Source organism: Salmo trutta, chromosome 8 (assembly GCF_901001165.1).
Source record: "Salmo trutta chromosome 8, fSalTru1.1, whole genome shotgun sequence".
Lineage (NCBI taxonomy): Eukaryota > Metazoa > Chordata > Actinopteri > Salmoniformes > Salmonidae > Salmo > Salmo trutta.
In genome coordinates this window covers 41,094,467-41,120,541 of record NC_042964.1, presented here as the reverse complement: position 1 = coordinate 41,120,541, position 26,075 = coordinate 41,094,467, and the positions used below count along the sequence as shown (strand labels likewise).

Genomic DNA, 26,075 nt, shown 5'->3' with positions numbered 1-26,075 from the left:
ATTACATTTTAGGTTAAAACACGAATTTCATAATTTTTCTGTATATATTTGGTTGAGTATGAATCTTTATTTTGTGGCTTAATGAACGCTTTAAATATATTATAAAAAGTCATCACACGGTACCGTTCTAGCATACATTTGGTTTCCTTTGCTGTGAATAAAATAGCAAAACAATGAGTAGTGGCACACAATTGTGACTTTATTTGCCTTTATCCAACATCAAATGTTGTGGATATTTTTTGTAAAGGCTTCCGGCAATCATTGACTACTCTCAAAAAGAGAAATTAATGAGTAGCTGTCAATTTACATCTTACGTCATTGGAATTTCAACCTATCCCCCAAAAAATCATCACAAACAAATATGTTTTAATGACACAATCATTAATTGTTATCTAAAAGGAGATATGTTTGTTGCTGCATAAATTAATCCAGACATTATACTATTTTTCAGTGTTCAGTCTATTTGGGGAATCCTGAATTATGGTCCAAAATGGTTAAAAATCTACAACAAAAAATGAGAAATATTATTACAGCTATTGGCAACTTGTCAGGATATTAAAGATAGCATCCCAGTCAGTGTGTGTGGAAGGCAGCCACTGAAGTAAATCAACTCCTTTTGGACGAATTTCTTTTGCGACAGCTGGTGTGACTGTATTTCCTTGTCTGCTCAGATCGCTCTCCTGAGTGCAACCGCTCATGTGCCTTCAGAAGACGTGGTAACTTGAAGACCTTTCCACACTGGTCACAGGGGTGCCCCTCCGCCGTGTGGTGGATAATTATGTGCTCCTTCAGGTGCTGATTCAGCTTGTACGTCTTCCCACACATGTCGCAGTGGTAAGGGCGTTCACCCGTGTGCAGACGTTTGTGACTGCTCAAGCTGCTGCTCTGTTTAAAGGTCTTGTCGCATATGTCACATCTGTAAGGTTTTACAGAGGTGTGCGTAAACATGTGAGCCTTAATGAGTCCGTTGCTGCCAAACACCTTCTGGCAGACAGGGCATGGGATCTTGGGCTTGGGGCCATGGTCCCTTTGGTGTTTCTTCAGGTCAAACTCATAAACAAAAGTCTTTCCACACTGGGCACACAGGAATGGGCGGTTCCCAATGTGATAGCCCATGTGCCTCTTCAGCCCACTGGGATGAAAGAAGCGCATCCCACACTGCTCACAGATGAACGGGCGCTCCGTGGTGTGCCAGCGCTCGTGGACAGAAAGCTTGTATTGGGTTGGGAATCTCTTCGGACAATGAGTGCAGAGAAAGTTATTTTCACTTGCATGAGACTGGATGTGTATTCTGCAATAGAATGCTTGGCTGAAGCCCTTTCCGCAGATGGTGCATTTGTGTGGTTTCGCACCCATGTGGATGAGCTGATGCTTCTTCAGGTCAGCCTTTTTCCGAAAGCCCTTGTCACACTCATCACACTTAAATGGCCGCGCTTCAGAGTGATTTTTCATATGAGTGGTCATGTATCCTAAGGACCTGAAGGCCATGCCACACTCAGTGCACTTGAAAGGTTTCTCTCCTGTGTGAATGCGGAGGTGATTTTCCAGCTGAGACGGATAGACAAAACTCTTCCCACACTCCTGGCAAATTATGGTTGCCTCAGGGATGTGCCTCTTCGAGGGTACTGTTATTCTTTGTGGCTTGGGCGGCCATCTCCTTCGGATAACAGCACTCTCAAAGAGATTGGCTTCTGTTTCCTGACCCCCAATTTCCACACTGCTTCCAAGACACGTGTCACCTGACCGGATCTCCTTGTCTTCATCATTTTGTGGAAGGGGTGGCAAGAAAGGGAGCGAGATAGTGGGTCTCCCACATTGCAAGTAACACTGGTGGACACTCGCTAGCTCGACCGACTGGTTATCTGGTTGGTTCCCATTGGTGACCGTTTCAGGGATGACAATATGTGAAGGAGAGGCTTCGCTGATGAAAGTATTCATCAATGTTACATGCTCTTTGTCTCTCTCTGTCGGCAGCATGCTCTCTACTGTTGGTGCTCCTCCCACTGGCCTGCTTACACTTTGAGGAGTAGGTGAGACAACGTAGTTCTTTGACAGTGCATTGTCTTCTTCACTGTGGAGTACTGAATTTTTTGTCCCACAACCATTATCTCTGGCATTCTGCTCTTCTCTCTCCACAGTAGTTACTGCTCCAGCGTGGTCCGATTCATCTGACATCATTCCCAGATCCTCCAAGTCACTGAAGGAGGCAGGGTTCATGATGCTTAGACCGGCTTCTAATGATTCCGATGGCTCGTCAAAATCTGTCTGCATGGACTGCATTCCACAGGTTAAGCGGAAGGACAGCGAGGACAGCACACAGTCCCCTACAGAGGACGTGACAGGTACTGAGAAAAAGGGACATATACAGAGGAGAAAAAAAAGACAATTCGATTAATATTTTATATTACACCACATTCTGATTGTTTGAATTTGAAAGTATCGGGCATGTTTAGATTAATACCATTTCAAAGTAATTCAAATTCCTATAAATACAGCTGGTTCAAAGTTATCAACAGAGTGAACCATGGCAGTTTGACAAAAAGGGAAAACTACATTGTACTTTGTTCAGCTGTTGATAATTCTACTTAACATTAACAGGAAGGAGAAGATATGATTAAAGTAAGCCTACCAAACTGACTCTTATTTAGCAGGTTCTGGTGCTGGAGGAGAATCTTCAGGTGCTCAGGGTCAGACACAGACTGTCCACACTCCTCCAGGTCAGAGGGGGCAGCACTGATAATGGACGCTATCTGAGAAGAAGAGATAGAAGCTAAGATGAGCAACCAGGTTTTTTTTAGAGTGCGCTGGATAAACAATATTATGTCATGTGTTGACACGTACACTACTGTTCAAAAGTTTGGGGTCACTTAGAAATGTCCTTGTTTTTGAAAGAAAAGCACATTTGTTGTCCATTACAATTACATCAAATTGATCAGAAATACAGTGTATACATGGTTAATGTTGTAAATTACTATTTTAGCTGGAAACTGATATAGCTGGAAACTGAATATATAAATAGGTGTATAGAGGCCCCTTATCAGCAACCATCACTCCTGTGTTCCAATGGCACGTCGTGTTACCTAATAATTTTAAAAGGCTAGTTGATCATTAGAAAACCCTTTTGCAATTATGTTAGCACAGCTGGAAACTGTGGTTCTGATTAAAGAAGCAATAAAACAGGCCTTCTTTAGACTAGTTGTGTATCTGGAGCGTCAGAATTTGTGGGTTCGATTACAGGCTCAAAATGGCTAGAAACAAAGAACTTTCTTCTGAAACTCGTCAGTCTATTCTTGTTCTGAGAACTGAAGGCTATTCCATGCGAGAAATTGCCAAGAAACTGAAGATCTCGTACAACGCTGTGTACTACTCCCTTCACAGAACAGCGCAAACTGGCTCTAACCAGAATAGAAAGAGGAGTGGGAGGCCCTGGTGCACAACTGAGCAAGAGGACAAGTACATTGGAGTGTCTAGTTTGAGAAACAGATGCCTCACAAGGCCTCAACTGGCAGCTTCATTAAATAGTACCCGCAAAACACCAGTCTCGACGTCAACAGTGAAGAGGCGACTCCGGGATGCTGGCATTCTAGGCAGAGTTGCAAAGAAAAAGACATATCTCAGACTGGCCAATAAAAATAAAAGATTAAGATGGGTAAAAGAACACAGACACTGGACAGAGGAAGATTGGAAAAAAGTGTTATGGACAGACAAATCTAAGTTTCAGGTGTTCCGTTCACAAAGAAGAACATTCGTGAGACGAGGAAAAAATGAAAAGATGCTGGAGTAGTGCTTGACGCCATCTGTCAAGCATGGTGGAGGAAATGTGATGGTCTGGGGGTGCTTTGGTGGTGGTAAAGTGGGAGATTTGTACAGGGTAAAAGCAATCTTGAAGAAGGAAGGCTATCACTCCATTTTGCAGCGCCATGCCATACCCTGTGGCTTAATTGGAGCCAATTTCCTCCTACAACAGGACAATGACCCAAAGCACAGCTGCAAACTATGCAAGAACTATTTAGGGAAGAAGCAGTCAGCTGGTAGTCTGTCTATAATGGAGTGGCCACCACAGTCACCGGTTCTCAGCCCTATTAAGCTGTTGTGGGAGCAGTTTGACCGTATGGTACGTAAGAAGTACCGTAAATTCCGGACTATAAGCTGCAACTTTTTTCCCAGGCTTTGAACCTCGCAGCTTAAACAATGACGCGGCTAATATATGGATTTTTCCCGCTTTTTTTTCTCTCCAAAAAACACATTCTGTGACGTGCTCAGTTTTTTGGCGGCATGAAGCTTTCATTAGACCAATGAAATTGCCGAACGGGTTAAGGTCAAACAACTTTTTTGTTTACTGTTTAGATTAAATCGAGCGCTCTCAAACTTCCCATCATTCTGATTACAGTAGTCATTTTGTCACCCTCATCATGGCAAAGACACGGAGAAATGCATATGATGCAGCTTTCAAGTTGAAGGCGATTGATCTGGCTGTTGGAAAAGGAAATAGAGCTGCTGTACGGGAGCTTGGTCTTAATGAGTCAATGATAAGACGTTGGAAACAGCAGCGTGAGGAATTGACTCAGTGCAAAAAGACAACTAAAGCTTACTGCTAATTTTTTATTTTTGTTACACGCCGTGTTTCGTTAAAGCCTATTTATTTTTGTTACAAGCCGTGTTTCGTTAAAGCCTATTTATTTTTGTTACAAAGCCGTGTTTCGTTAAAGCCTGTGTAAAGTTCATTTGTTTCAATGTACCGGTAGGCACCTGCGGCTTATAGACATGTGCGGCTTATTTATGTTCAAAATAATATATATTTTTTAATTCAGTGGGTGCGGCTTATATTCAGGTGCGCTTAATAGTCCGGAAATTACGGTACGCATCAAGCCAATCCAACTTGTGGGAGGTGCTTCAGGAAGCATAGGCTGAAATCTCTTCAAATTACCTCAACAAATTGACAACTAGAATGCCAAAGGTCTGCAAGGCTGTAATTGCTGCAAATGGAGGATTCTTTGACGAAAGCAAAGTTTGAAGGACACAATTATTATTTCAATTAAAAATCCTTATTTATAACCTTGTCAACGTCTTCACTATATTTCCTATTCATTTTGCAACTAATTTCATGTATGTTTTCATGGAAAACAAGGACATTTCTAAGTGACCCCAAACTTTTGAACGGTAGTGCATATAGTTGTCTAACAATGTCAACATGAGATATGATTGGTGATTTGTTAGTTAAAGACTTGTTGTGTAACAGTTCATTACCTGGGAGAGATCTGGCACAGATAGCAGTCGTTCCAGTCTGAAGACCAAGCCTCCCACAAGGGCCTGCAGTGCTGTGTCATACTTGGAGCCATACTGTGTATGGAACTCCTCCTACATGGAAGGAAAGAAAAAGTTTAGTGTCTTTGAAATGACAAAGTGGACAGTGTGAGAGGAAAGGGAGAAAGCGTGCCGAACCTGGAAGAAGTGCTTCCTCTCGTAAGGGTTTTTAAGCAGGGTTTGGACCAGCGTCACAAAGTTAGCCTGCGACTCCTCCACTTCTGCATCTTGCTGCTGTAACACAAATTGGGAATCATTTGATACAAAGTACAGCCACTTCGCTCATCAGAATTACATGTGTTGCTAAAAAGAGGGGTATTGAGTAGGGGTGACAGGGTTTGTAGAAGTCATAAGTCCAGCCTGAAAACAACTTTTATCTCTTACCCCATCCATGTTTGCCCTTTGCAGATCTAAGGAATCAGATGAGTGACAGCAAAGCAAGACAGATGGCAGAAAGCTCCCGCAACCCCACTGGAAGGTGTTAACACTTATGTCGTTTACACTTATCCAGTACCCTCAGATTTGTACACTACGGAGCTAAAGGCTATTTTCAAACCAGAGTACAGCGCATATTTTACCCTCTTTTAAGTGTATGTTGCTCCAGCCTTGGTTTTTCTGGGTTAATGATATTGACAGTCATTCTTGAATATGTTGTGTTACAGGTGTGAGTTGTTCACTGGTATGGGGCGGAATTTCCACACTGTCACACAGGAGAGATACATATTCTTACCCCCAAGATGTTCATCTTTTTCAGCAGACGTTGGATGTCCTGAAGGTTGGGTGGGTCCTTGCGGAACAACTCCAAGATCATCTAAAATAACGGGACAAAATTGTACATGATTTTTCTAATACACAATGTGTCAAAACCACCCCTCCCATGACCACACATCATGCCACTCACCCTTGCTCTCAGGCCCAGGATGAGTTGAGCCCTCTGTTTGTAACTCAGCAACTTTGGAACAGCTTCAGTCACCACAGTTACAAACTCCTCGACCTTCCCATAGTGCATCACATTGCGTTGATTCACCACATGCCATACAAATGAATACATCAGCCGCAGGGGAGAAACCAATAGTCGCAAAGAGGAGAATGGAAGTGGGGGAGCTATAGCAAGACGATAGAACAACATGTTAGGGTGTGTGGCTTCATCCTCTAGGTTCTATAGCAACAAATACCTCCAGCAACATGGCTAATTGGCTAGCAAACGTAATGCCGAAATAGACATTAGTTTTACACTAAGCTATCCATTGAAGATAAAAATCGGGTCTGTACCAGGTTCACATTTGTAAAATTGGTTAGATTGCTAATACATGGCTAGCAAGTGTCGTATAATGTAACCTACCCGTACTGGCTGTACTCTTCTTGACTCGTTTGTCCATGCCGGAATGTTCCTAAATATGTACGACAGGCAGAAATCTAACAGTCAAGGTAACTAGCATGATAGATAGCTATCATCAAGTCACTGACGATTTTTTTGGGTGAAATTGGCGACAACTGGAAACGGAACCAAAACAAGAACAGAGTTTTGACCAGACTATTAACAATAAGATTGGCAGCATAACAACATTACTGCCACCTATCGTGCTGGAATAAGAGCCGCTACTGAATCCTTCTCTCTTCTCTTGAAATTACATTTTAGGTTAAAACACGAATTTCATAATTTTTCTGTATATATTTGGTTGAGTATGAATCTTTATTTTGTGGCTTAATGAACGCTTTAAATATATTATAAAAAGTCATCACACGGTACCGTTCTAGCATACATTTGGTTTCCTTTGCTGTGAATAAAATAGCAAAACAATGAGTAGTGGCACACAATTGTGACTTTATTTGCCTTTATCCAACATCAAATGTTGTGGATATTTTTTGTAAAGGCTTCCGGCAATCATTGACTACTCTCAAAAAGAGAATTCGGATAACAGCACTCTCAAAGAGATTGACTTCTGTTTCCTGACCCCCAATTTCCACACTGCTTCCAAGACACGTGTCACCTGACCGGATCTCCTTGTCTTCATCATTTTGTGGAAGGGGTGGCAAGGAAGGGAGCGAGATAGAGTTACTTGCAATGTGGGAGACACACTGGTGGAAACTCGCTACTTTGACTGGTGGGTTACCCGGTTGGTTCCCAATGGTGACCGTGGCAGGGATGACTAATTTGACTATCTGTGAAGGAGAGGATTTGGTGAAGGAACTACTTACTCATCAGTGATACAAGCGGTTGGTGTGTCTCTGTTGGCAGCATACTCCTTGCTGTTCGTGCCCCTTTTGATGGTGACCCTCCTACTAGTCCGCTAACACCTTGAGGACTAGATGCGCTCTCTGACAGTGCATTGTCCTCTTCACTGTCACACACTGCATTTTTCGCCCCCACTTCCATTATCCCTGGCACCCTCTTCTCGCTCCACAGTACTATCTTCTCCAGCATGGTCAGAGTCATCTGACATCATTCCCAAATCCTCCAGGTCACTGAAGGAGGCAGGGTTCATGACACTTAGAGCGGCTTCTAAGGATTCTGATGGCTCGTCAAAATCTGTCTCCATTGAAGGCATTCCACAGGTGAGGCGGAAGGACAGCGAGGACAGCACACAGTCACCCACAGAAGAAGTGAGAGGTACTGAGAAAAAATAAAATATGAAAAAGATTTAAGTACATTACATTTAAGGATATTCTGCAAATTAAAAATACTAGGCTTTTTATATACATTCCTGTTAAAAAAATCCGAAAATGGTTCATAATGAACTGAAAGGTCCCGTATGTAGCTTTGTGCGCGACCCAACCAAATGTACATAGAAATGTGAGTTAAAGATCTGTCTTTCTCATTGTAAGCAAGTCTGAAAGGTGGTATATCGGTTCTATGCGTGCTATTTCTATGCCTTCCGTCCTTAAGTTTAGCTTTTGCATCTTTTTATTTAAGGTTTTGTAAACTAAATTCATACAGCTAAAAATATGATATTTATGATTATTGAAATTATATTTCACAGTGGTTTATATTGTACAGAAATTCTCTAAATTGCTTGTTTTGACACTAACTGAAACTCGGCGAACACTATAGAATTTTACCAACCAGGTAATGGCTGAGCGATTTCCACATTGTACATTTAATTATATATGTCAAAAATAAAACTTGTAATGTTCTTTGTTTAGCTGTTTATAAATCTACTGTACATACACAGGAGGATAACAGATAATGATTGAAGTAGAGACTCCAAAGCTTCCTATGGACTGTTTTCAAGCCTACCATTTTTGTTGAAATGGGTTTTATTTAACAATTTCTGGTGCTGGAGGAGAATCTTCAGGTGCTCAGGGTCAGACACAGACTGTCCACATTCCTCCAGGTCAGAGGGGGCAGCACTGATCATAGATGCTATCTGAGAAGAAGAGGAAGAACCAAAGATCAGCAAAAGGGAGGTGGCTTAGCATGTGAGGTAAAGACAATAATATGGCATGTGTTGACATAAATTGTTATCTAATAATGACAAAATGTAGGTATGATCAGTGAAATGCTAGTTATAGACTTGTCATTTACCAGTACATTACTGTGCTTCTACACATGCATTGCTTGCTGTTTGGGGTTTTAGGCTGGGTTTCTGTACAGCACTTTGATATATCAGCTGATGTAAGAAGGGCTATATAAATACATTTTATTTAACCAAGCCTTCCACAAGGGAGGTGCTGTGTCATACTTCGAGCCATACTGTGTATGGAACTCCTCCTACAGGGAAGGAAAGAGTGACAGTGTCTACGAGAGAACCTACCTGAATGACGGGCCGCTAAAAGCAAGTCAGACGAAATGGAGAGAGAGAAAGTATGTCAAACCTGGAAGAAGTGCTTCCTCTCATAAGGTTTTTCAGCAGGGTTTGGACCAGCGCCACAAAGTTAGCCTGCAACTCCTCCACTTCCGCATCTTGCTGCTGTAACACAGAATGTGAATATTTTGATACAAGTATTTTTTTTAGAACTATTAAAATGAGTAGCTGTTACACCCTTTGAATGTATGCAGGAGAGAGAAAAATGTAGGATGCACTGATGTTCATCTTTCCCAGGATTTGTTGGATGGCCTGAGGGTTAGGTGGACAATCCTTGCGGAACATCTCCAAGATCATCTAAATAATGGGAATCATGGCGATATTGAGTAAACGTGCATCTTCCCCGCCCACCTTACACACATCTAGTTTCTACTGGCATTGATACAAATGTGTCAATCAAAGCATAATAAACCACCCCTCCCATGACCACATATCATGTCACTCACCCTTGCTCTCAGGCCCAGGATGAGTTGAGCCCTCTGTTTGTAACTCAGCAACTTTGGAACTGCTTCAGTCACCACAGTTACAAACTCCTCGACCTTCCCATAGTGCATCACATTGCGTTGATTCACCACATGCCACACAAATGAATACATCAGCCGCAAGGGAGAAATCAAGAGTCGCAAAGAGGAGAGTGGGAGAGGGGGACCTATGGAAAGAAGAGAGAACCAAAAAAGTGTTAGGCGAAGTAATACAACTTCGCCACCATGGCTTTTTTTGCCCTTACCTCCCTTATCTCACCTCATTTGCTCACATTGTATATAGACTTATTTTTCTACTGTATTATTGACTGTATGTTTGTTTTACTCCATGTGTAACTCTGTGTTGTTGTATGTGTCAAACTGCTTTGCTTTATCTTGGCCAGGTCGCAATTGTAAATGAGAACTTGTTCTCAACTTGCCTACCTGGTTAAATAAAGGTGAAATAAATAAATAAATATCAACATGCAATAAAATTTATAAATGTGGAAATGGCAACAACAACGGTACATCCAGAAAGTAATTAGTGTGTCGTCAGCAACACTAAAAGAGTACTTCCGGGTCACGGTTTCAGGAAAATGTCAAAATAAAAGTACCATACGTAATAGTATAAAAGTAATTAACCTGTATGTATTCATGATGTATGAACAATTATTGTCTGAACATTAACAATGATACATATTTGTTTATTTTTACATTTTAGTCATTTAGTAGATGCCCTTATCCAGAGCATTCATCTTAAAATAGCTAGGTGGGACCACATATCACAGTCATAGTAAGTACATTTTTCCTCAATAAAGTAGCTATCAGCAAAGTCAGTGTCAGGTGCAAGTGTTAGTTCGCAAAAGGCTTTTAAGGGGGGGGGGATTATTTAAGTGAGGGGGGGATGTAAAATACTAATAGTAGAGGTGGAGTTTCAGATGTTTTTAGGAAGATGAGCAAGCTAGCTTCAGGGGGAAGCCTGTTCTACCATTGGGGTGCCAGGACAGAGAAGAGCTTGGACAAATCTGAGTGGGAGCTGCTCTCCCGTAGGGGTGGATGGGCCAAGAGACCAGAAGTGGCAGAATGGAGTGCTCGGGTTGGGGTGTAGGGTTTGAGCATAGCCTGAAGGTAGGGAGGGGCAGATGCGTGTCGCCACCTGGGTGTCAGAAAGGGTGGAGGAGAAAAGTAGTCGAGTGTCATCCGCGTAGCAATGATATGAGAGACCATGTAAGGATATGACAGAGCCGAGTGACTTGGTGTATAGATAGAAGAGGGCCCAGAACCAAGCCCTGGTGGACATCAGTAGTGAGAGTATGTGGTGCAGATAAAGATCATCTGCCTGTCACCTGGTAGGAGCGGCCTGCAAGGCAGGATGCAATCCAAGAGTGCCCAGCTCTCAGAGGGTGGAGAGGAGGATCTCATGGTTCACGGTTTCGAAGGAAAGAAGATAGAACTAGGACAGTTATTCCCAAACTGGGGTATGCCCAGGGGTACGCGCAATGCCGTCAGGGGTACACCAAATTAAAATGTGATTCACATTTAAAATCAGTCAATTTATATTTTCCAACGGGGCTATACATTTGTGTGAGTTTTTTTTCTCTCCTGAGTAGCCTCGTTTCACTGCCCCAAATCAAATTAAACCATCTAGTGTTCAGTGAAATAACAACACAATGTCAAATACAGGTAGACTAGTCAAATAATTAACATCCAATCACATTAACCATTACTCTCTTGCAGGAATTCCACTAACAGTCCGTATGTAGCCAAACATAGCTGCTGCTCATGTTGGTATCTGTACTGATGGCACAAAAGCCATGACAGGGAGACATAGTGGAGTGGTAACACGCGTGCAAGCAGTTGCTCCCAACGCCACTTGGGTACACTGCAGCATCCACCAAGACGCTCTTGCTGCCAAGGGAATGCCTGACAGCTTGAAAGGCGTTTTGGACACTACAGTGAAAATGGTTAACTTTGTTAAAGCAAGGCCCCTGAACTCGCGTGTATTTTCTGCACTATGCAATGATATGGGCAGCGACCATGTAACGCTTTTACAACATGCAAAAGTGCACTGGTTATCATGGGGCAAAGTATTGACACGTTTTTAGAGAGACGAGCTTAAAGTTTTCTTTACTGACCATCATTTTCACTTGTCTGACTGCTTGCATGATGACGAGTTTCTCACACGATTGGCCTATCTGGGTGATGTTTTTTCTTGCCTAAATGATCTGAATCTAGGATTATAGGGACTCTCCGCAATAATATTCAATGTGCGGGACAAAATTGAGGCTACGATTAAGAAGTTGGAGCTCTTCTCTGTCTGCATTAACAAGGACATTTTCCTAACACAGGGTCTTTCCATCATTGTATGATGTTTTGTGTGCAAATGAACTCAAGCTTACGGACAATGTCAAATGTGATATAGCGAAGCACCTGAGTGAGTTGGGTGCGCAATTACGCAGGTACTTTCACGAAACTGATGACACAAACAACTGGATTCGTTATCCCTTTCATGCCTTGCCTCCAGTCCACTTACCGATATCTGAACAAGAGAGCCTCATCGAAATTGCAACAAGCGGTTCTGTGAAAATTGAATTTAATCAGAAGCCACTGCCAGATTTCTGAGCATCCTACCTTGGCAAATCGCACTGTTAAGACACTGATGCCCTTTGCAACCACGTACCTATGTGAGAGTGGATTCTCGGCCCTCACTAGCATGAAAGCTAAATACAGGCACGGACTGTGTTAGGAAAATGATTTAAGACTGAGACTTTCCAATACAACCCAACATTGCAGAGTTATGCGCATCCTTTCTCATTAACCTGTGGTGAGTTATTCACCATTTTCGATGAACAAATAAGGTTTTATATGAAGATGGTTAAATAAAGAGAAAAATTATTGATTATTATTATATTATTATTTGTGCCCTGATCTTATAAGAGCTTTTTGTCACTTCCCAGGAACCGGGTTGTGACAAAACTCACACTCATTCTTATGTTTAATAAATGTATCGTATAGTGTGTGTGTGGCAGCTTTACAATGATGGCAAAAAACGTGAGAGTGCACTGACCCAGGCACTAGAGTGGGTACGCAGCTGGAGGTTGAATGTTTGAAGGGGTACGGGACTATAATAAGTTTGGGAACCAATGATCTAGGAGGATGAGAACAGAGGAGAGAGATTCAGCTTTGGCAGTGCGGAGAGCCTCCTAGAATTGGAGGAAAGGGAGACAGAAAAGGAAACAAAGTATAGACCTGGAAGGGGGTTGCAGTGAGATTAGTGGGTGAACAGCCTCTCGTAAAGATGAAGTCAAGTGTATTGCCTGCCTTGTGAGTGGGAGGGGATTGGGAAAGGATGAGTTCAAAAGACAAATAATGTACAGGAAACACCCCAGTCTGGTTTTAGACTCCATCATTGTACTGAAACTGCACTTGTGAAGGTGTAAATTACTTTTGAATGGCGTCAGACCAAGGCTCTGCATCTGTGCTTGTGCTCCTAGACCTTGGTACCGCTTTTGACACCATCGATCACCACATTCTTTTGGAGAGATTGGAAACCCTAATTGGTCTACATGGACAAGTTCTAGCCTTGTTTAGATCATATCTGTCGGAAAGATATCAGTTTTTCTCTGTAGATGGTTTTTCTCTGACAAATAAATTGTACGTTTCTGTGTTCTTCAAGGTTCCGTTTTGGGACCACTATTGTGTTCACTATATATTTTACCTCTTGGTGATGTCATTCTGAAACACAATCTCAACTTTCACTGCTATGCGGACCACACACAGCTGTACATTTCAATGAAACATGGTGAAGCCCCAAAATTGCCTACCCTGGAAGCCTGTGTTTCAGACTTAAGGAAGTGGTTGGCGGCAAATGTTTTACTTTTAAACTTGGATAAAATAGAGATGCTAGCTATAGGTCCCAAGAAACAAAGATATACGCTGTTTGATCTGACAATTAATCTTGATGATTGTACAATCATCTCAAATAAAACTGTGAAGGACCTCTGCGTTACTCTGGACCCTGAGCTCTCTTTAGACAAACATATCAAGAATATTTCAAGGGCAGCTTTTTCCCATCTTTGTAACATTAAAAAAATCAGAAACGTTTTGTCGAAAAATTATGCAGAGAAGCTAATCCATGCTTTTGTCACTTCTAGATTAGACTGATGCAATGCTCTACTCTCCGGCTACCCAGATAAAGCACTAAATAAACTTTAGTTAGTGCTAAATACGGCTGCTAGAATCTTGACCAGAACCCACATTTTTTGTCATATTGCTCCAGTGCTAGCCTCTTTCACTGGCTTCTGTTAAGGCTAGGGCTGATTTCAAGGTTTTACTGCTAACCTACAAAGCGTTACATGGCCTTAATAATGTCTGGAATGGAGTGAATGGAATGACATCAAACACATGGAAGCCATGTGTTTGATGTATTGGCACCATTCCACCAATTCCGCTTCAGCCATTACTACGAGCCCGTCCTCCCCTCCTCCCCAATAAGGCGCCACGAAACTCCTGTGGTTGGTCCATATAAACAGGATGCAACCGTAACAGACGGTCCATGAAGCGGTGTTTGTGAACGTGAGAAGATTACCTTGAAAACAACAATCTTGGACACAGTCCCCAGTTCTTATTATACCTCAGTGATCCAGTTAGTGTTGCTGCCATGAATCAGAAAGTAATCTTAACATCCAACTGGAAGTTTTTGGGCGGCATAGAAGCTGGCAGCATTACCACCACCTAGCGTGCTGGAATTTAATGTGTAGACTACGAAAAACGATGTAAAACCTATAGCGCAGGATAGGCCTACTCTTGAATACACAAATACTTTTTAGGCCTACACAAATGTCTGGATGGTTTATGCACTTTGCACACTTGCTCTGTAAGTGTTAATTTTCTGCGTTCTGTCTGAACCAACCTTACCTAATGTAGTGTCGGTGATCTATATCAGTCTATATTAGTTACTATGCTGTTACTAAGCACTAATGTATTACGTCAGTGTTATGTTACGACACCTAATACAGCGGGGGGAAAAAGTATTTGATCCCCTGCTGATTTTGTACGTTTGCCCACTTACAAAGAAATGACCAGTCTATAATTTTAATAGTAGGTTTATTTGAACAGTGAGAGACAGAATAACAACAAAAAAATCCAGAAAAATGCATGTCAAAAATTTTATAAAATGATTTGCATTTTAATGAGGGAAATAAGTATTTGACCCCTCTGCAAAACATGACTTAGTACTTGGTGGCAAAACCCTTGTTGGCAATCACAGAGGTCAGACGTTTCTTGTTGTTGGCCACCAGGTTTGCACACATCTCAGGAGGGATTTTGTCCCACTCCTCTTTGCAGATCTTCTCCAAGTCATTAAGGTTTTGAGGCTGACGTTTGGCATCTCGAACCTTCAGCTCCCTCCACAGATATTCTATGGGATTAAGGTCTGGAGACTGGCTAGGCCACTCCAGGACCTTAATGTGCTTCTTCTTGAGCCACTCCTTTGTTGCCTTGGCCGTGTGTTTTGGGTCATTGTCATGCTGGAATACCCATCCACGACCCATTTTCAATGCCCTGGCTGAGGGAAGGAGGTTCTCACCCAAGATTTGACGGTACATGGCCCTGTCCATCGTCCCTTTGATGTGGTGAAGTTGTCCTGTCCCCTTAGCAAAAAAACTCCCCCAAAGCATAATGTTTCCACCTTTGACGGTGGAGATGGTGTTCTTGCTGTCATAGGTCATAGGCAGCATTCCTCCTCCTCCTCTAAAAACGGCGAGTTGAGTTGATGTCAAAGAGCTCCATTTTGGTCTCATCTGACCACAACACTTTCACCAGTTGTCCTCTAAGTCATTCAGATGTTCATTGGCAAACTTCAGACGGGCATGTATATGTATTCTTGAGCAGGGGGACCTGCTCAAGAATACCTGCTCAAGATTTCAGTCCTTCACGGCGTAGTGTTTTACCAATTGTTTTCTTGGTGACTATGGTCCCAGCTGCCTTGAGATCATTGACAAAATCCTCCCGTGTAGTTCTGGGCTGATTCCTCACCGTTCTCATGATCATTGCAACTCCACGAGGTGAGATCTTGCATGGAGCCCCAGGCCGAGGGATATTGACAGTTCTTTGGTGTTTCTTCCATTTGCGAATAATCGCACCAAATGTTGTCACATTCTCACCAAGCTGCTTGGCGATGGTCTTGTAGCCCATTCCAGCCTTGTGTAGGTCTACATTCTTGTCCCTGACATCCTTGGAGAGCTCTTTGGTCTTGGCCATGGTGGAGAGTTTGGAATCTGATTGATTGATTGCTTCTATGGACAGGTGTCTTTTATACAGGTAACAAGCTGAGATTAGGAGCACTCCCTTTAAGAGTGTGCTCCTAATCTCAGCTCGTTACCTGTATAAAAGACACCTGGGAGCCAGAAATCTTTCTGATTGAGAGGGGGTCAAATACTTATTTCCCTCATTAAAATGCAAATCAATTTATAACATTTTTGACATGCGTTTTTCTGGATATTTTTGTTGTTATTCTGTCTCTCACTGTTCAAATAAACCTACCATTGAAATTATAGACTTTTCATTTCTTTGTCAGTGGGCAAACGTACAAAATCAGCAGGGGATCAAATACTTTTTCCCCCCACTGTAGATAGTGCACATGCGCACTATTGGGCAGGGGGCTGTAGGACATGAGATTGTCTTACTAAACTACACTAACTGTACTCCCGTCTCCTGCATGGTAATTTTCTCCACAACACAAATATTACAGTGGCGATGAGGTGATTAAGCTTCTTAAACAGACATTGCTTGAAGGGAAACATTTTGCGTGAGTAATGAAACTCATTATCTTGATGTATATCGTCAGTAATTTTTTCCCGCCAGTAGAAGACTGTTTATTCTAAGCACTGCTAGGAGGTACAGTGTTCGGGAGCTGCCAAGTAGCAACCCTATTGGAGTCGAGAATAGCGACACTGCCCTCTGGTGGTTAAATTAAGAACTGTCGTTGAACCCATCGAAAATAGGCATCCGTTGAGAAATATTGTAAAAAAAAAAATGAAGAAAAAGAAGAAACATAACACAGTGTATACATTTTTACAAATGAGTGCAGAGAATGAAGAAATTGCAGAAACTCTGAAATGTAGAAAGTGAAGAATTAGATGAAAAATTAATACAAGGAATGAGGAAACTGAAAAATTAACTGTGAAAATGGCAACCACTGGTCGAGTACCAGAGTTTGAGGCTACAAAAGAGGATTTTGATTCCTATTTAGAGAGTTTTGAGTGTTGGCTAGCTGCAAATGAAATCAAAGATGAAAAGAAAACGGATGTATTTCTCTCTGTTTTGGGTCCAACTGAGTATGGATTGCTGAAAGGTCTCATTGAACCAAAAAAAGCAGTGGAGTTGACCTATGCAGAACTGACTGAAACTCTTTCAAGGCATTTCAAGCCCAAACCAAATCTCATTGCAGAGCGTTTCAGATTCTACCAACGTCACCAGAGTCAAAGGAAAACCGTGACTACATCCTTGCTTTGAAAAGACTGGCAGGTACATGTGAGTTTGCACAATTTCTTGATGATGCTCTCCGAGACAAGTTTCTATGTGGTCTCACAAGTGAAGCATATCACAGAAGGCTTCTGTCAGAGAAGGACCTGACTTTCAAGAAAGCTTGTGATATCGCACTTGGACTCGAGCTTGCCCATAGGGATACAAATGAGCTATCAGGACATGCAGAAGGTCAGAAAGGATTTCACAAGGCCAGTGACACATGTGAAGGAAAAGGCTCACAAAAGTCACACTTTTCTCAGTCCCGTTCTCAAGGCTACACAAGAACACAGCAGCCTATATCACAAAGGTCTAAGCCAAGTAGCTACAGATGTGGGAGAGATAATCATCAGCACAGAGAATGTCGATTCCAAAATGAAAAGTTCCACAATAGTGGAAAGGTTGGACATTTACAGAGAATATGTAAAGCTCCAAAATGCACAGCAAAAGCGCACAAGGTGTCAGACGCAGCACAAGAAGAGGAAGGCACAGCTGGATCAGTATTGGAACTGTTCACAGTGTACACAGCTCAACAACAAAAAGATGGAATCTATCTCAGCATGGATTTAGCTGGAAATCTGGAGCGTCTGTATCTCTTGTTCCTGAGAGAATCTACAAAGAAAAACTGAATGAGTGCCCTCTTCAGCCAACGTCCATCCGCCTTTCATCATACACTGGTGACACTATTCCTGTGTTAGGGCAGATCCAGGTACCAGTCTGGTATGAGGGGAAGGAGTGGACGCTACCGCTTATCATTGTTAAAGGAGAGATACCAGCCTTGCTAGGCAGAAACTGGTTACAGAACATCAAGCTGAACTGGGGAGAAATCATTAGTCTGAGAAATGACAAACCAGTGAGTCAGGATACACTCACTAACATGCTGGAGAAGCACAAATATATTTTTAAAGATGGCTACCTACGGCGAGATAGAAAACTTCACTAGTAAAAGTCAAAGTGCAAGAAGGAACCAAGCCTATCTTTCACAAACCACGTCCAGTTCCCGATGCTCTTAAGGAAGCAGTAGATAAGGAACTGGACTGCCTACAGAATAATAACATCATCACAAAATCGGAAAGGAGCGACTGGGCCGCTCCGATTGTTGTAGTCCCAAAGAAAGACAAGACCGTCAGAATGTGAGGAGACTACAAGGTCACAGTAAATCACTGCATACTACCAGAGGAATATCCACTACCAAACTCTGAAGATCTGTTTGCCACTCTAGCTGGTGGGAAGGTTTTCTGTAAGCTGGACCTATCATTCGCTTATCAGCAACTGAAGCTGGATCCGGAGTCAGAACACTATCTGACCATCAATACACACAAGGGGCTATTCAGATTCGATCACTTGGCCTAGGGAATCTCGACAGCTCCAGCGAGATTCCCTAGGCCAATGGATCAGACCTTGGACGGTATAGACAATGTTGTGTGTTTCATGGACGACATCCTCGTGCCAGCACAAACCATTGACGAGCACCTTCTAGTGCTGGACAAAGTGATGTCAAGACTGGAGAAATACAGAGTGAGAATGAAACACAGCAAGTGTGAGTTTCTCCAGGGCTCAGTGGAGTTTCTCCAGGACTCAGTGGAGTATCTCGGATACAAGATTGATGCACAAGGCCTGCACCCAACCAACAGCAAGGTGGAAGCAATCGAAACGCACCAGCACCCACAAATGTCTCAGAGCTGAGGTCATTTTTGGGGCTCCTGAACTTTTACGGAAAGTTTGTGGCAAACTTGTCCACATTGTTGCATCCGCTTCACCAACTGCTGGAGGCTGATACAAAGTGGAATTGGCCTCCACAATGCGAATAAGCATTCAAGACTTGCAAACAGTGTCTGCAAAAGAGCAAGTGGCTTGCCCACTACGACACAGAGATGAAGCTGAGACTTGCATGTGATGCATCTCCATAAGGAGTAGGAGCTGTCATCTCACATGTTCTACCGTTAGGTGAAGAGACACCCTATTGCATATGCATCACGGACTCTGTCACCAAGTGAGAAAGATTATGCTCAAATTGAGAAGGAAGCCCTGAGCACAATATTCGGAGTGAAGAAGTTTCACAAATACCTCTACTGAAGGAAGTTCCAACTGCTGACAGATCACCAGCCTCTGTTGGCCATCCTGGGACCATACCAACCCTGGCTGCACTTTGAATGCAACGTTGGGCTCTGATACTGCTAGCCTATGACTACGAGATTGAGTACAGACGATCCAGTGATCACTCAAATGCCGAAGCACTATCAAGACTACCATGCAAAAGTGACTCAGACAGTGAAGATGATAGAGCTGTCTTCCAGATCTCTCTCATCGACGAACTGCCCATATCTGCTTCAGACATAGCAGAGGAAACGAGGAAAGACCCAGTGCTTTCAAAGGTCTTGGACTTAACATTGGCAGGCTGGCCAACCTTCATTAACAGCAATAACCTTTGTCCATTCATCGACAAGAAAGATCTGTTGTGTACTGATCAAGGATGTGCTCTGTGGGGATCAAGGGTGGTGGTACCTCACAAATTCAACAGGAGACTGCTATCTGTCCTGCATGAGGGACATCCAGGGATCACTCGAATGAAAGCACTCACCTGCAGTTATCTGTGGTGGCCTGGACTGGATCAGGACATTCAGCAGCATGTAATCCACTGCTCATCCTGTGAAGCTGTTCGCAAACAAGCCTGCTACTGCACCTCTTCATCCATGGTCCTGGGCTGCTACACCATGGGAATGCATCCATGTGGATTACACCGAGAATGACAAGCAACATTTCCTTGTTGTCGATGTCCATTCCAAATGGATGGAAGTGTTCCCTACTCAGCTGAACACAGCTGAGAAGACCATCAATCTTCTCAGACACCTGTTTGCATCCTTTGGACTAGTCAAGGAGCTCGTCTCGGACAATGGCCCTGCTTTCATGTCGATTTCGAAATGTTTCTCAAGAACAACGGAGTAAGGGGCATCCTGTCACCACTTTACCCTCTGGCATCAAACAGAGCAGCGGAGAGAGCTGTGCAAACCTTTAATTCTTGGTGACAGGGGGCAGCATTCGGAAATTCAGATGAATAACGTGCCCAAATTAAACAGCCTGCTACTCGGGCCCAGAAGGTAGGATACTGTCACGTCCTGACCAGTTTAGGAATTATTTGTATTGTAGTTTGGTCAGGACGTGGCAGAGGGTATTTGTTTTGGTTGGTTCGGGGTGGTTGGTTGTGTTTAGGGTGTGTGATTTGTTAGTTCTGGGTGTTGGGTATGTTCTAGGTTGTATTTTCTACGTTCTGTCTAGTTTAGTTTTTCTATGTTTAGTTTTGGGTGTGGACTCTCAATTGGAGGCAGGTGTTTCTATTTTCCTCTGATTGAGAGTCCTATATATAGGTATGTGTTTGGGGTTGTTAATTGTGGGTAGTTGTATTTCGCACTGCTGTTATTATTGTAGCCTGTGAAACTGTCGGTCTGTCGATCTTTGTTTTCTTGTTTTCCGTGTTCACGTTTATTTAATAAATTATAATGATGAGCACGCAACCCGCTGTGCCTTGGTCCTCTCTCTCCTACGACAGCCGTTACAGATATGCTTATTATTAGTAGATTTGGATAGAAAACACTCTGAAGTTTCTAAAACTGTTTGAATGATGTCTGTGAGTATAACAGAACTCATATGGCAGGCAAAAACCTGAGAAAAAATCCAACCAGGAAGTGGTTTGTAGTTTTTCAAGTGATTCCCTATCCAGTATACAGTGTCTGTGGGGTCATTTTGCACTTCCTAAGGCTTCCACTAGATGTCAACAGTCTTTAGAACGTTGTTTCATGCTTCTACTGTGACTAGGGAGAGAATAAGAGGTCCTGGAGTCAGATGACTGAGAAAATGACATGAGTTCAGTGGTGCGCACTCCCGTGAGAGTTAGCTGTGTTCCTTTTCTTTTTTGAAGACAAAGGAATCGTCCGGTTGGAATATTACTGAAGATTTATGATAAAAACATCCTAAATATTGATGCTATACATCGTTTGACATGTTTCTACGAACGTAAATATAACTTTTTTTACTTTTCGTCATGACATTTTGCGCACGCTTCCTGCATTTGGAGTAGTGGACTAAACGAGCCAACAAAAAGGAGGTATTTGGACATAAATTATGGACTTTATCGAACAAAACAAACATTTATTGTGGAACTGGGATTCCTGGGAGTGCATTCTTATGAAGATCATCAAAGGTAAGTGAATATTTATAATGCTATTTCTGATTTTAGTTGACTCCAAAATGGCGGGTATCTGTATTGCTTGTTGTTGTTGTCTGAGCGCTGTACTCAGATTATTGCAAAGTGTGCTTTCGCTGTAAAGTTTTTTTGAAATCTGACGCAGCGGTTGCATTAAGGAGAAGTGTATCTCTAATTCTTTCAATAACTGTTGTAAAGTCTATCAACGTTTATGATGAGTATTTTTGTAAATCGATGTGCTTATTCACCGGAAGTTTTGGGTGGCAATACATTTTCTGAACATCACGCGCCAATGTAAAATGGGGTTTTTGGATATAAATATGAACTTTATCTAACAAAACATACATGCATTGTCTAACATTGAGTCCTGGGAGTGTCATCTGATGAAGATCGTCAAAGGTTAGTGATTAATTTTAGCTGCATTTCTGGTTTTTGTGATGCCTCTCATTGCTTGGAAAATGGTTGTGTGGTTTTTCTTGTGAAGTTGATGTCCTAACATAATCTAATGTTTTGCTTTCGCCGTAAAGCCTTTTTGAAATCGGACAATGTGGTTGGATAAACGAGAAGATTATCTTTAAAAGGGTGTATAATAGTTGTATGTTTGAGAAAATAGAATCTTTGCTGTTTTGTATTTTGCGCCCTGCTATTACATTGGCTTTTGGCGAGGGGTTCCACTAGCGGAACTCCTGTCCATAACAGGTCTTTTAAAAAAAAATATATATATATATATCTATATGCATACATACATACATACATAAACATTCATACATATACACACATATATATATATATATATACACAGTTGAAGTCGAAAGTTTACATTCACCTTAGCCAAATACATTTAAACTCAGTTTTTCACAATTCCTGACATTTAATCCTAGTAAAAACCCTATTTTAGGCCAATTAGGATCACCACTTTATTTTAAGAATGTGAAAAGTCAGAAAATAGTAGAGAGAACGATTTATTTCAACTTTTATTTTATCACATTCCCAGTGGGTCAGAAGTTTACATACACTCAATTAGTATTTGGTAGCATTGCCTTTAAATTGTTTAACTTGGGTCAAACGTTTCGGGTAGCCTTCCACAAGCTTCCCACAATAAGTTGGGTGAATTTTGTCCCATTCCTCCTGACAGAGCTGGTGTAACTAAGTTAGATTTGTAGGCCTCCTTGCTCGCACATGCCTTTTCAGTTGGGATTGAGGTCAGGGCTTTGTGATGGCCACTCCAATACCTTGACTTTGTTGTCCTTAAGCCATTATGCCACAACTTTTGAAGTATGCTTGGGGTCATTGTCCATTTGGAAGATCCATTTGCGACCAAGCTTTAACTTCCTGACTGATGTCTTGAGATGTTGCTTCAATATATCCACATGTCCCTTCCTAATGATGCCATCTATTTTGTGAAGTGCACCAGTCCCTCCTGCAGAAAGCACCCCCACAACATGATGCTGCCACCCCCGTGCTTCACGGTTAGGATGGTGTTCTTCAGCTTGCAAGCCTCCCCCTTTTTCCTCCAAACGTAACAATGGTCATTATGGACAAACAGTTATATTTTTGTTTCATCAGACCAGAGGACATTTCTCCAAAAAGTACAATCTTTGTCCCCATGTGCAGTTGCAAACCGTAGTCTGGCTTTTTTTATGGCGGTTTTGGAGCAGTGGTTTCTTCCTTGCTAAGCGGCCTTTCAGGTTATGTCGATATAGGACTTGTTTTACTGTGGATATAGATACTTCTGTACCCGTTTCCTCCAGCATCTTCACAAGGTCCTTTGCTGTTGTTCTGGAAATGATTTGGACTTTTCGCACCAAAGTACGTTCATCTCTAGGAGACAGAATGCGTCTCCTTCCTGAGCGTTATGACGGCTGCTTGGTCCCATGGTGTTTATACTTACGTACTATTGTTTGTACAGTTGAACGTGGTACCTTCAGACGTTTGTAAATTGCTCCCAAGGATAAACCAGACTTCTGGAGGTCTACAGTTTTTTTCTGAGGTCTTGGCTGATTTCTTTTGATTTTCCTATGATGTCAAGTGAAGAGGCACTGAGTTTGAAGGTAGGCCTTGAAATACATCCACAGGTACACCTCCAATTGACTCAAATTATGTCAATTAGCCTATCAGACGCTTCTAAAGCCAATACATACTTTTCTGTTTAAAGGCACAGTCAACTTAGTGTATGTTAACTTCTGACCCACTGGAATTGTGATACAGTGAATATAAGTGAAATAATCTGTAAACAATTGTTGGAAAAATTACTTGTGTCATGCACAAAGTAGATGTCCTAACCGACATGCCAAAACTATAGTTCGTTAACAAGAAATTTGTGGAGTGATTGAAAAACAAGTTTTAATGTCTCCAACCTAAGTGTATGTAAACATCCGACTTCAACTGTATATATACATACATACATACATACATACATACATACATACATACACATATACACTTTTTGTATGTACCTTTATTATTCCCCGCAAACCCTACCACTGCTCCCCCAATTGGAGTAAACTAATAAACAATAACACTTAGGCTTCTACCTTCAGTTTATACATACTATACACATTTTACAGACTATTTTACAATAGTTATATTTTGTTTGTTTTTAGTCCTGGCCTTCCTCTATTTCTGATGTCCATCCAGTTTGATTTCTATTTGCCATATATTTCTCAACTGTGCTGTGACGCTTCACAAAAGTACTGAACCTTTCTATTCTCATAGCTTCTACAGATTGTAAATTAAAGATAAACATTTTTGCTAAAATAATTATTATATTATTGATTGATTGAATATGACTTTTCAAATCACCAGTATTGCTATCTGCAGCGTTAATTCTAGGTAAATGTTACAGTTCTTCAGCCATTCCTGGACCTGTGACCAAAAACGAGCTACATATGGACAATACCAAAATAAACGATCTAATGACTCTGCCTCCTCATAACAAAATCTTCAGAGCTGGGAAGATTGTTCTTACTAAACGAGATGTTCTTACTAAACAACACTAACTGTACTCCTGTCTCTTGCCTGGTAATCTTCTCCACAAAACAAATATTACACCTAAATGGGCATAAATACACACACACACTGGCATATTAACTGATATTATATTCAAATTGGGCCTTGACCTCACCTGTATTTGCCATGATAATCCTTGTCATGATAAATGTTAATATTGTATTTCAACACAACATTTGTGAAAGTCCCCAGTAGGCAGATTTAGATCACTTCCTCTCCAGCTGAGGGAGGTTTGTGTACGGCTCTGTATCACTGTGTGAACGGAGTAGCTTCATGCTGCTGACAGTAATAATCTCCTGCATCTTCAGCTTGAACTCCACTGATGGTCAGAGTGTAATCATTATCGGATCCACTGCCTTGATATCGACCAGATGTGAAACCTGTGTTTAAGTCGATGATGAATTTAGGAGCTTCTCCAGGTTTTTGATGGTACCAGGCTAAGTCATTGTCAATGGCCCTACTGGCTTTACAGCTGATTGTGGCAGACTCTCCAGACTGGACCATGACAACTGCAGGAGTCTGGGTCAATAGAATGTCCCCTGCACAGCCTGGAAGAGATAAACAAATATTAATTTGCAGTCTTTGATTTAAATTAAACCTGTTTCAGTTCAAATACGAATATTAGAATAAAGACTTTCTGTTCAAATTAGGATAATACTATTAAAATAGAATGCTTTAAGGTCAGTTACTGAAGTAATTCCAAACTTACCATTTGTGTAAAATGCAAGGACCAAGATAGTTACAGAGATAAAAGTCATTTTTGTCTTATGTTGTGTTGCTTCTATAAAGCACACGTTTAACTCACAGGACTATAAACACTTTAAGAACACTGAAGCATGTGCTACCAATGCAAATTGTCTTCAAATGCAAATGAAGCAACAGTCTGATGACACAGGACACCTGTGATATGAACGCTGTTGACAACTCATCAGTGAGATGACCAGAATTGTAGTGTGGTTTATTTATTCATAAAAAAAGCAGTATCAATACTGTCCCATATTGTAAGACAGACACTAATATAAAAACATTGCCTAGATATATTTTTGTTTACTTTAGAGTTACAGTATCTTCCTTCCCTTGTAAATACATCTGGCACCTTGTTTTTCTTGTTCTCCATGCGTTTCGTACCACCTCCCCTATTGGTTCCTAACGTCCTACACAGACACAAACAAAATGTACTTTGTTAAGTAACCTTGTGTGTGCCTGATCAAAACCTTACAACGAGTAACAAGTGAGTGATTTGTCACATGAGTTGTACGTTCATCCTCCTCCATGTTGTCTGACTCATATAAGCTACCAACCACGCTGTGCACTCTCACCGAGCAACTTTTGTTGTCACAAAATCTCACAGACACTCTCTCTCGCTTACACACACACACACACACACACACACACACACACACACACACACACACACACACACACACACACACACACACACACACACACACACACACACACACACACACACACACGCACACTATGTGACTGAGTGACAGTGGACTGGTCACACAATGCTGTCCTTGTGCAGTACACAAAAGGTCAGATGAATCAAAGCATATGAATCACAGACTGTCTCTCCTCTCAGGCTCTCAGACGTACTTCTAATCCATATCACAGCCAAATATCCTCCTCATATTCTTGGATACTACACTGGATATTGATTCACAATCCATTTGATAACATTTATGATAAATATTTTGCTGGAAATGCTAGTGAATCAGCACAGAGACGTTTTTGTGAGATGGTGCTTGGTGCTTGAAGAGGCTC

The 26,075-nt window shown here is 41.8% G+C and overlaps 1 protein-coding gene across 4 annotated transcripts; it reads right to left on the bottom strand.

Annotated features, from left to right (window-relative positions):
- Positions 1–178: 178 nt before the first annotated feature.
- LOC115198970 (zinc finger protein 33B-like) lies at positions 179–25,146 on the bottom strand. 4 transcript variants are annotated; one of them, XM_029761415.1, is made up of 13 exons: positions 25,015–25,146; positions 24,421–24,853; positions 9,557–9,759; positions 9,121–9,407; positions 8,543–8,672; positions 7,504–7,918; positions 6,647–6,695; positions 6,206–6,408; positions 6,035–6,115; positions 5,443–5,538; positions 5,248–5,358; positions 2,630–2,750; positions 179–2,345 (listed from the first exon to the last, which is right to left on the bottom strand). In XM_029761415.1, exons 7-13 carry the CDS (start codon positions 6,681–6,683, stop codon positions 607–609), a joined length of 2,388 nt encoding a protein of 795 aa, XP_029617275.1. In that variant the 5' UTR covers positions 6,684–6,695; positions 7,504–7,918; positions 8,543–8,672; positions 9,121–9,407; positions 9,557–9,759; positions 24,421–24,853; positions 25,015–25,146; the 3' UTR covers positions 179–606. The 4 variants fall into 4 exon arrangements, with proteins under 4 accessions (XP_029617275.1, XP_029617273.1, XP_029617274.1 ...); XM_029761413.1 differs by lacking the exon at positions 6,647–6,695; XM_029761414.1 differs by lacking the exon at positions 6,647–6,695 and having other exon boundaries at positions 2,639–2,750.
- Between the last annotated feature and the right edge of the window lie 929 nt (positions 25,147–26,075).

What these genes read in the sequence shown, in the direction of transcription:
- LOC115198970 (XM_029761413.1), bottom strand. Translation starts at nt 7,741, where the DNA reads ATGACTCTGACCATGCTGGAGAAGATAGTACTGTGGAGCGAGAAGAGG. An exon ending in TCCTGGGCCTGAGAGCAAGG is followed by an intron (nt 6,116 to 6,205) that starts GTGAGTGGCATG and finishes CCGTTATTTTAG; the next exon opens with ATGATCTTGGAGTTGTTCCG. An exon ending in AGAGGAAGCACTTCTTCCAG is followed by an intron (nt 5,359 to 5,442) that starts GTTCGGCACGCT and finishes CCTTCCATGTAG; the next exon opens with GAGGAGTTCCATACACAGTA.